This window comes from Nanorana parkeri, unplaced genomic scaffold, assembly GCF_000935625.1.
Source record: "Nanorana parkeri isolate BGI_ZX_2015 unplaced genomic scaffold, ASM93562v1 scaffold1, whole genome shotgun sequence".
Classification (NCBI taxonomy): domain Eukaryota; kingdom Metazoa; phylum Chordata; class Amphibia; order Anura; family Dicroglossidae; genus Nanorana; species Nanorana parkeri.
The window spans coordinates 641,829-653,861 of NW_017306269.1; the positions used below are offsets into that span (position 1 = coordinate 641,829).

The 12,033-nt window shown below is 40.4% G+C and overlaps 1 protein-coding gene across 4 annotated transcripts in view; it reads left to right on the forward strand.

Annotated features, from left to right (window-relative positions):
- Positions 1-12,033, forward strand: part of ESRRG (estrogen related receptor gamma) — a 205,054-nt gene that overhangs the window by 133,333 nt on the left and 59,688 nt on the right. For 3 of the 4 annotated variants that reach the window (XM_018555636.1, XM_018555788.1, XM_018555862.1), the window contains one exon: positions 9,660-9,770. In XM_018555636.1, coding sequence (XP_018411138.1) covers positions 9,660-9,770 — 111 coding nt within the window. Of the gene's footprint in view, positions 1-9,659; positions 9,771-9,957; positions 9,965-10,192; positions 10,207-12,033 lie in introns of all 4 variants that reach the window. The other variant, XM_018555713.1, reaches the window with a different exon arrangement.

Genomic DNA, 12,033 nt, shown 5'->3' on the forward strand with positions numbered 1-12,033 from the left:
CCCCCCCCCCAACCCTCCCGTTGACATATAGAGGCCACATAGAATTACTATTTAGGAGAGCAGAACAAGGAGTAACATGCTTCCTAGGGCTGTCTTACATCTAGAAAAGGGGCTAGCATCTCGGAAGAGATTAACTGTATCAGAGAGATGTTCCCTGCTGATATATTTGGCTTCCTTCTGCATTTGTAGAATGAGTGTCCTCTTTATTAAACCATCTTATGTTACCGAGCATCTCAGGCTGCAGCAAGGCCCACTACTGATATCAATTTTCTGATGCCTCCTTGTTTAAGGCAAAGTCATGAGATTCCCCGGTCTTCACTACAGCGGTGTCATGGGCATTCTGTACAATACGTATATGGATTCCTGCTTCCCCCTGCAATCTGAATCCCTTTGATCTTTTTTACAAAAAAGATTACTTTTATAATAATGTGTTCAGTGGACAGCATAATGGGCAAACACATTTATTCATGTTCCTGCGTGATATCGCTGTTAATACACAGAGGTGTAGTGACATAGAGGGTTTTGGGGTTGATTGATTTATTTGAGTTGCATTCTGATTAGTTCATGCAACCATTGCATGCACCATGTGTGTTAACCCCTTGTAGGCTGGGGAACTGGTAGACTCCACTGGTGATAGGTCTGTTTTAAAGTGGACCTGAACTAATAAAGTGAAGATGTTAAAGAGAACACCTAGAAATTTGAATTGTGCCTAAACAGCAGTCTGAAAATCTACCTTTTTTGTTTAAAAATTACTAGCGAGCCTTATAGTTGTATATTTGCAGTATTAGATCTAAGGCACTGCTGAGTGTGACTGCTAGTCTCATGAGATTGAAGTAAGATTTGGTGATGTCAGTATTGTGCTGCACACTGTACTCCTTCCTTAGAGAAAGCTCCAGTGCAAGGTTCTTAGCGTATAGGGGATTTCTCAACCTCTTCTGCTGGATTTTCCATCCATCAGTCATCAGATCACCAGTTTTCTGGGATGGGGGGAGCGGGCAGTTCCAACATGAAGGAGCAAAGCCCTGCCTCTATGAAGATGACTGACGAATTTGTGGTTGCAAACATTTTTTTCCGCACTTACTGCTTGACACTCATCAAGCTGACCTCAGACTCTAAAGCAATGATGGTCATCCCTGTTGATATAGGGAACTATAGGAAATGGTCATAAATTGCAGACATACTACAGGAGATGGTCACTGACCACAGGCGTGCTATAGGAGATCATAGAGGGTCGATGTGCTACAGGAGGTGGTCATAGTGGGAAGATATACTACAGGAGATGGTCAAAGAGGGCAGATGTACTACAGGAGATGGTCAAAGAGGGCAGATGTGCTACATGAGAGGGTCATAGAGGGAAGATGTGCTACAGGAGATGGTCATAGAGGGAAGATGTGCTACAGGAGATGGTCATACAGGGCAGATGTGCTACAGGAGATGGTCATAGAGGGAAGATGTGCTACAGGAGATGGTCATACAGGGCAGATGTGCTACAGGAGATGGTCATAGAGGGAAGATGTGCTACATGAGATGGTCATAAAGGGCAGATGTGCTACAGGAGATGGTCATAGAAGGAAGTTATACTACAGGAGATGGTCAGAGAGGGTGACCATCTCCTGTAGGACAGCTATGGATGATATAAGAGTTGTTGAAAATGGGGGACATGCAGCAGGAGGTCATCTGGAGACACATTACATGAAACTGCTGGAGATCAAGATCAATGCTCCCATATTTATGCCCCTACAGCCTCCATAAAAATGTATTGTGCCAAACTTTATGTTACTCTTGGACAGCACAGAAAACGTTAAATAGTGAGAAATCAACAAACCAAGCTATTTAGCTACTAGGAGTCTAATGAATGTTTTCCTTCTACTCGAAGGAGTAAGAACCCAGGTAAGGAAAACTCTAACTACTGTCTGCAGTGGCCCCTGGGCTGTAGGTTGGACAATAGGGAACTATAGGATGATCAAAGTTACAGACTCAACATTTTGGAAACTAAAGTGAATTAGACAAGTTTTAGTTGCAATTTACCATTTACTGTATTTTTCATATGACAGCTATGGTCATTGTCAGTGAACTTCTATAATGTCCCTGGTTTGGGATTAATCAACAGTGCTCCTTCAATAAACTATTTTGTAGGCTTTAGTACATTTAATTTGAAGTCTCCGCAGTGTTAAAAACCCAGAAGCTGTCTTTTAAGGCAGCTGCCAATAAAGATATACCAGAGACATGCATGCAGCTCATATATCAAAGGTTTTGTCAATGACGGTGACACGCGTCAATAAAGTTATTTAACCTTTTATGTACCTTCACTCCCCTGGCTGGAACCTCTGCAAGCTAATCAGTTTTACTGATCTGGTTATCTACACCAGTTTAAAAAATGGGGGCCACACATATATCACTACGATCTTTCAACTTGATCAAATGTAATTTAAAAAGTGCATACCAGCGACCCTCTGTTCAAACTTTTTAGGAAGCTCTCAGTCAATTCCATCCCTGCCATGTTAATTGGCCGTGGAATAATTTTGTCAGTCCATTGTGATCACCATAATTAATATCTTTATTTGTGCGCTGGAGAACCTAAAACTAATGCAGCCACCACACCTAAAGACTGCTAAGCTGCAATATATTACCTTTTTGTTCTTGGGTATAGATACTCTTCAAGAGGTCTACTGTTGCACTAGTATAATAAACAGGTAGGCTTGAAAGGGTATCATTTTAAATATAATTCCTCTGCCTTGTGCTGTGGAGATGATGAGGATAGGGTGTGTGTTCTGCAGCCCTAATACATCTCTTGTCCTGTTCACTTACTGTTCTAGGGTGACAACACTGCTTCTCCATGGACACAGTATAGTGAGTAAGCCTAGGACAGGAAGTGTGTTACTGGCAGGCTCACCAAGGTGATTTCAATGGGGTACATCTGCGTGGAAATCGCAGACAAAAGGGTACATGTTTGCACTTAACAGCGCGATTGTCGGTAATATCACAGTATTGTGCACGATTGCCGCGCTGTCACGGATCGCCCAGGTGTGAACCTGGCCTTAAGAACACAGAAACATCTAGGGTCAGATTAAAGAGGAAACAGTTGGGAAATATTGGATGTGGTTTATGGCAAGGTGAACATTTTTCTTTTATTAGAACTTTTTAGATTATGCAAAAAAAACAAGACCAATTCCCTTTTTTATTGCAATGATTGCAGTTTCTACAGTTTGGGCCAACTGAAGAGCAAACACGTGTAGCCTCTCAAAAGAAGACATTTGATGGATACAATCAAACTTTTCAAAAAACAATGATGAAAAATCGATGTGTTTGTCAACATGGCCACCTTTTCTGGAAAAAAAATACTGCCTTATGATTGATTATCAATTACTAACATTGGTAATGAATCCAACTTTTCTGAGCCAGGTCCTGGCGTTACGGTACTATAAGAAACCAAGTGGCCCATATGTTTTGTTTTTTTTTCTCAGGCAGATTTTCATTTTAACCTTATGTTTAAAAAAGTGGAACTGCCCCTGTTACCCATAGCAACCAGTCAATAATCATCATGCTGTATAGATATGAATGGGAGAGGGCAGTTGCCACAGGCGACACAGCATCTTCTCACACAAGGCCTTCCCCAATGACTGTCAATAAAGTTGTATCGGGGGGTCACAAAGCCCTCTTCACTGGGGATGCTAAGATTTCCCAGCAGCCATGTCTTGTGGTTTCCCTAACATCTGCATTTGAAGGAGTAATAAAATGCTCACTCCCTGTCAGCATCGCTTTATAGATAGCTCTTTAAAAATAATGAGCTATTGGATATTGTAACGCTCTGGGCTGTCTTGCTAGACTCATTTATTCTGATTCTGCCTTTGTCAGAATCATTGAGAGAAGACATTGAATTATAAGATGTCACTCTGAGAAAATGGCAGCCAGTGTGTGTGAATGTGATGTACATTTCTCAAGTAAAACCCCGCCGACGCTTCCTTCATTGTGCTGCGCGTGTTATTAATAATGCCGCCTATCAAGATATGATATTGGTGTATTATATTACCACGCGTTGCTATATTTTAGGTCCCCGTGGACATGGTGTGGATGGGTAGGTTGAAAGGACATTACTGTGAAATATTACTAATTTTGAGAAAAGAAAGAGAAAAATGAAGGTTTTGTTGATTAAAGTGAACCTGTAAAGACAAAAGGATGGTAGCTTTCTTATAAAAGGCAGTGAATCTATTGGTCATAAAGACAGGATAATAATGGTCATCCCAGAACCTGCACAGTTTAACAGAACCATTCACAACTGGCCTTGTGCCTGTGTGTAAATGCTCAGTCATCCATTATTATTGCTGTGAAATCTTATTGTAAAATAATTAGCTCCCTTATTTACCTATATACTTACGTTGAGTCTGATACTTAGGGGATCATTTAGCCTAGAAGCCGTTTGCACAGCACTAGCACCCCTAGATGGCACTAACGAGTATAGGAAAGTCAGTGCCATCTAGGGGAACTAGTGCCATGCAAACTTTTAAAAATGAGCCCCTTCAAGAGGAACTTTATGGACCAACTTTTAAGGCATTCCAATTGTCAAGGTTGCCAGTGTGTTCATTTTAGCTCTCAACTTAACTTTCAAGCCTTCAAATGGCCGTTGTCATAGCTGATCACATGTGCAGCGCCATGGCAAGTGCAATCCAAATAGAGGCTAAGATGGTACCTTCCTTGGCTCTAAGAGATAGGAGGGTATAGTTCTGCTTTCAGCTCGAGAGTCAGGGGACAGAGCTCTATTGAAATGTGCTAAGACGCCAGTTGTCTGATATCACACCTGGGTTGATTTACTAAAGAATGCTGTGAAGGTTCATTTTGCTAAGTGAACAGTCTTTCCTCCATTAGTAAATCAAAGCCACTGTGTAAGGTCCTGTAGTTAGCAGGGCAGCAACTATTAGACCTCCCGGGGTCCCCTACCTCTGACTCTCAAGCTAAAGAGATGGATGCAGACAATGTGAAAAAATTCTAATAATTGAGCTACATCAGTAATATTGTACTTTTTATTGTAACCAAAAAAGCTAGGAATATGAAGAGGAGTATGCATTGGAGGAAGCTGGGCACCAGATTTATAACACAAGCCTGTAGGGAGTTGCACTGACGTCTGCAAATAAAGAAAAAAAAACAAAAAACAATGAGTGCAATAGGAAGGCAACAGTATTTTGTCAACCGAGCTCGTGTAAACACTCGTATCACGGAAGATGACTATAGAAAGCGACACGTTGGTTAATGTCATTTCAAGCTGCATCTTAAAAATAACATTTGGCTGGAGTTGGCGACCCCATAGCACGTCCTCAGGAAACCTCAGCCAGGTTTTTGTGCAAGGAAGCTTTGCTTAGATTTAAGAGAAATAGACCCATTATTGGATAGCAATGATTATCATTATCATGATGAACAAATGGGTTTATTTAAAAGCACAGTGTTCAACCTTAAAGTGTATGTAAACCCTAACAATTAACTCTCTTATGTTATTTCCGATTGGTCTGTTAAATATAACATTAAAAGTGTTGTGTTATATGTGTTCATTAAGTGCAAAATGCAAATTCAAGGCGCTGATAACTTCGTGTGTTCTGTCTCTGCTGACTGTTACCAGTTAGCATTGTTCCTAGCTATCTTTGAGGACTACAGAACCCCCCTCCCTTTGTTATGGAGAGAAGGAGCAGAGGTGTTCTATGGTCAACACACTTCCTGTTCTAGGGTGACAATGCTGCTCTCCATTGATACAGTAGTGTATGTTTGCTTTTCTTTACTGAAAGTGACCCTTTTCCATTTCCATGTGAGTATAGTGGCACCTTCTCATTCTGCTTCATCGGTTCCTTCTTTCTGCAAAACCTGCAAACTCAATAACCATGTTACTTATATGCAAACTTTGACTTTTTCTCAAAAGTCATTAGCTAAGCCTTCATCTCCATATCTTACCACTCCATCTCACCACTGATCTATGCAGAGAGCAGCGACACATCACTGTCATAGGAAAGTCAGATTCAAACATGTGAGCACCACCAGACGTAGAGTCCAAAGTGTTTCTATTGAAAGACAACATGTTTTGAGGGTTGACACCCCCCCTGTGCCAGGGCTAGAAGTATAGAGGGAAAATAGGCATAACTTGTGTTCCATCTATCATCCATATAGGTATAACTTATGTTCCCTTATACTACTATTCCTGATGAAGGGGGATTGTATGAGCCCCTGAAACATGTTGGCTTTTTTATGCTGATGTATTTCAATCCATAAATACACTTAGGACTCTTCTATGTCTGGTGGTGCTGCCGTGTTTGCTACCAGGTAATTCTCTAGGGCCACCCTTCAGTCTAGGGACCTTTTTGGTGGGAAAGCTTTTGCACCCAAGTGATAAAGCTCCTATTAAAATTGTTGGACACCTACAATAAAAGATCCAAGGACCTTTCATCCTTTTATGCTACAGGAAGGGGCGTCGGAGGCATCTTTGATGCGCAGGCTGTGATTGACAGCCTGGATTCGACTTTACTATGATGTACCAGTGCTAAGATGGTGCTGCCCAATGGGCATATAAATGGGTCACTGGTGACAGACTGACATTTTTCATCACTGATTACACAGTGGGAGGGTTGTTTATAAGCTGAGTAACTCATATTTGGCAGCAGTTTTAGTAAACATTGGCAAACAAAAGGGTGCTTGAAGTATTTAAAAAAGGAGTTCTATTCTATATATATATATACTATTATAAATAGAGAAACAGAAAACAGTACTGTCTTGTGCTAGACGTCTGCAGTGAGCAATATTAAACCATTGTCCCCCACTGTCTGATGACAATGCATGTTTGCAGGAGTCTGCGGGATCCTAATGGACTGTCGCACCCACACTATACACAATCTCAAAGTTCTTATTTTTCCTGAGCTTGGCACTTCTGCCCCTGATCCTCTGTAAATTGATTCAAATAGCTGCCAGACAAGTTACTTTATCTCATGTCAATGGGAGAGACTATAAAAAGATGCCACTTTGGTTCAACAAAATGAATTTGCATGGCAGGATTAAAAATAGAAATTCAATGTGCAATTACAAGTAGCCTCGAATTAACCGGTGTCTTAATTTAGCAGTGGGGGCACTTCACAGCCATAGCGTCATCTGTTTGAAGGTCCAGGGGAATATACACAGAAGATTCCTGGCTTCATCTTGAGTCTGTGCCTAGAAGTGACACGGGGCTGTCACGGGTGCTCATTACAAGCAGCGATTATGTTACTGAATGAGCATGCCTCTATGAATTATCAGCTTTTGACCAGTGAAATATGATATTTGGTTGCTATCTATTAACCCCTTTGTACACTTTTGCCTAGCTTTTTTTTGGTGCAGAATAAAAAACACCTAACAGTGTCCTATAACCCACGGGAAAGCCAGGTCTGCACACAGAGTTGCCCAGTGTCCCTGTTGGACTTTTATTTGTTAATTTATTATGATGCAGAAGGAAAAATAGGCACACCCCAAAGTGGGAAGGAATACTTAGCACTCCAAATTGGTTTGGAACACAAACAGGAACTATGGTGGTAAGCTCTCGCCACCAGAGCCCCTAGAATTATCATAAGCCAGTAGGTGGCCCAGACCAGTAGACTCCACATATCGATGAAATAAGGATGTATATTCTTTATGGCTATTGACAAATACTGTATATTTAAATTAAAGCTTTTGTGCCTAGAATTCCCCTTTAAGACTGAACCAGTCACATAAGCAGGAAATTAGTTTCCTGGGGGCATTTCCTATACAAACCATTTACAGAATGCCCCAGAACCTGTTGCCATGCTGGCAAAGAAATAACATTTACATTTTCTTGGCACTTCTAGTAAAGGCTGGCTGCAGATTAAACCGGTATGCTCATCTTTAATAACTTTCAATGACAAAGTGGCTTTCGTAGCCGTGATATACGTTATATAATTTGTTTAGTGAAAGAGGAGTTTTCCTTTAGGTGGCACAGGGTGTAAGTCTTCCCACTGATGTCTGAAACATTTTCGGTTGCTCAGCATAAAACAGAGACCCGGGAGTCTCATCGAGTGATATTCATCACCGGCTCCTTTGCGCTCTCTATTCCAGGGACTCGATTTATGCACAGAACCCTAAGAGAAGCAAGATGCAAATAAAATGATTGATTAGAACAGATTTATATTATTTAAATTTGGGCCACAGTCCCATTACTATTTGATTAAACACACTGCTTTTGCACGCTATCCATCTTTTTTTTTTTTTTTGCTTCTATGAAATCAGGGCCAGAATTGCTTCTATGAAATCAGGCACAGAATAGGCGGGATGATGGCACCTGAATTATGCAGACTTCATTTTCTCCTCATTGCTATTAAAATACTGGGCTGCTTTTTTCCCAGTTCTACTTTTCATCTAGTGATTTGCTACAAATAATCCCCTTTGGATCTTTCCCTGCAAAGCATCATTTTATGTGTCCTTCTATATTTGTATGTATTTTTTTGAAGCCCCCAGATTAGTAATTGATTTTTCTTGATCGTTGCTTTGCACTGTTTAACCTACATTGGGCTTTGTTCGCCTATTCCTCCTGCAAGGTTTGCTGGGCATCCTTTATTTTTTAAATGATATTTATTGACCTTTTTTCACCATTTGTCGCTCTGCTGTATGATTTGTATTCTTGCCAGTTGCCACAGGTGATTTTTTTCCCCCAAGTGTAGTGAATAAAAGTTCTCTTGGAATCAACCCAACTTGATAGTGATTGATAGGCATGCACGTAGCAGATCACAGCAGCAACAGTGCTCAGATTTGTTTTAAGTGTATTTAAAGACCAATTATTTTCTTTTTTAATAAACTAGGAAAGGGTTAGAACCTCAGGTATTTTATTGACCCTTTCTATTTCCCCTTGTGACCGCTGTCAACCAAAAAGAAGGTGATTCTACAATTTTGAGTTGTCACTGGAACAGAAATAGAGGGGGTATATTCCAATGGGGAAAGTTGTTGTAGTGACAGCTAGAAAGGATTTCCCTTACTTTTGAGAGTTCCCTCTCACTTACTTTTGTGCCTCAAGATAGGAACTGAAGCAAAATCTCCCCAGTTGGACAGAGACAGCAAAAAACACAATTCAGGAAGTAGTAGAAAGGTGTGGGGCAGTCTATCTCCTAAAGTAGAAGAAGGTCAACATAAGAGCTAGGCAGCTTGTATTTCCAGAAGGAGAGGTCAGCTTCTGTTTGGCAATGACACATTATAATGAGATCAGTCTGGGCAGTCAAGAGTCTTAAAGGGGTTGTGACCAATTCACTTGTCCTGTTACGGCATTTGCAATAATAAAAAATCAGGGTTGGTAGAGTGCTGGGGGGAGTATTCTGTGATAAGCTTACCTAGCTGTCCTTATCTGTTGTGTTTTAAAGTATGAATGCATATGTGAAAAGAATAATGGTTGGTTAACTGTTGGTTAACAGTGAGCAGACTCAACAAATGTGTAGTGGGGGTCTATAAGCACAGCTCAGGGCCTATGTGTGTAGGTTTTGCTAGCAGGGAGGAGCTCTGACTAAACTGCAGAAGTGTGAAAGTGACCATCATGGGATGACTTGCACTTGTTTTAAAACAAATTCTATATGGAAGCACAACTTGTATGAGAATGAAAAAGCTTTGTGCTGAATCAATGTGTAAGCTAAACATTATTACTGTATCTTTTTCAGGTGTACGTCTTGACAGAGTACGTGGAGGCCGACAGAAGTACAAACGGAGGATAGACGCAGAGAACAGCCCATATCTGAATCCTCAACTTGTCCAGCCAGCCAAAAAGCCATGTAAGTTCTCCATCTCTCTGCAATACTGTAAAATCAGCTGGAGTGGAACTAAAAAATTTCCCTCTAGAGCCTCTTGATCAGGAATGTATATTAAGCAGCAGACATACTTTGGTGGGAGAAGTTGAAAATCTCTGTTCTGCGGAATTTCAGACTAAGAATATGTGTTCCTTGAATACTGGCTTGCCAGTAGCCTGGTAGTTTTAGACAGATATATTCTAGCAAAAGTTCAACAGGTACATTATGCCCCTGTTTCTATTTTTATGCTATTAATTTTCCATCTGTAGCTTCTCCACTGTAGAGTAAAAAATTAAGCCTTAGGTTAGATGATATTCCCCTGCATACAATAATTAGAAGTTTGCTAAACAGCCAAAAACATAGAATGGGAATTTAGCTTTGGTGAAGATTCAGGTCACATGGCTGAGGCAAGAGCCACAAGGTATGTGCCATTGGAGAGCATCTTGAGAGGTAGGGAGTGACCTCAGAACACTACCTGACTGGCTTTGCCTGAACAGTCTGCTAATGTCAACCCCCAAAATCCTCCAGCTTGTGACTAACTCTTGGGATAGGTCATACAACCAATATGGGATATCCATTGTTACAAAAATGACCCATGGTATGCATACTTGTAAAAGAAGAGTGTGAATACTGTCCTCTTCTGCGCCCACATTGTGAAACACCAATCTACTCACAATTATCGATCCCCCAAAGTCCTCTGGAAACTGAATCTGTTGGAAGTGTTGATCTCCTGGGTCCTCCACAACTCTTACTGGTTCCTCCTGGTGACCTTCATGGAGGTTTTGTTTTTTTTTACACAAACTTCACCTTAGCAGCTTAGTGATATTTGATGGAACCACTCTACTTGTCCCTAACAATGTCAAAGATTTGGTTTATGGTAGGGATGCACCGATACCAGGTACCGTACTCGGTACAAGTACAAGTACAGAAAATTTTCGAGCTCCAAGACTAGACTAGAGAAAAGTTCAAAAGTTAGGAGGTAGCTGTCATTTGTAAGGAGCATACGGAGCTCCTGGGATTTGTACATCCCTGTTTTAATGTACGATTTTGTTTTTATAAACATATACAAAGGTATGCACCGATACCATTTTTGCAAGAAGAAGTACTGATACATTTTTGTTTATTGTCATGTGACAGTTTTTCTAAAACAATACAGGCCAATGATTTCAGGACAGTGGTGGAGCGCCAGATCCCAGCTACAACCGCTGCAACCCTGGTAGTTCTCATGAAAATGCCAAGTATGGGCATTGGTATCTGAACTGATATAGGTGCATCCCTAGTGTATGGTCCATGAATCAATGAAAGGGCACTTCCATCAAAGGCTTCTGAGAGAGGACTTTATCTTTTAGAAGCAATCCTGTTAGGAAGAAGATATACATTACAACTGAAAGTGCTGTTTTAATTAAATCTATGTTTAAATATTACACCTGCAAAGATTTATGGGTCTACATCTCATCAGTTTAATATCTAGTACCAGAATCCTGCAAAATCTATTCCCCTTTGTGCCAAAAGGGGTTGACTTCCAAATTCTGTAGGGCTGGAAGCAACACACAAAACTCATAAGCCCCAGCTATTACGAACATAACAGATTTTAAACTGTATGCAAAAGGACATTTTAGCTTTATCAAAGAAAAAACAACCAGTTTTACATAACATTAAGGCTTAAGTGAACATATGGCATGGATTCCCTTTGCCTTTCCAAAAAACATTATGCTGATTATACCTTCAATTGTCCAATCTGGCATCCGCCGCTGGGTTTGACTAAGCTGTTCCACCATTCTGTAAATACATTTTAGGGTTGCATTAAGCAGATTTGATGCATTATAATGAAAACTTTCCGATAATACTATAAAATTTTATAAACCATAATGCTTAATTTCATTAGGGGCATTTAATTTAGTTGGATTTCGTGATGCAGAGATTACCCTCTTTTTTTTTTTTCCTCGAGTTTTGTCATTGTTGTCAGTGTCATGTATGAAAAAGTGATTAAAAGCGAGGCAGGCAGTCGTCTCTGATGTCCGTGTTTTGGAAGTTGAGATTACCATGGAGCAGTGTGTTACAATAGCATTTAAGGAGATAACTACTCCAATTTCACTAAGCTGTACTTGATGAAGATAAACCAGGCATTTGTCAAACCATTACTGAAACAAACCTGACTAATTATCTGGGTTTTTTTCCCCAGGTTTTAGACATATTGTAAACACGGTCTGATATATACAGTATATAAATATAAAAATATATATATATA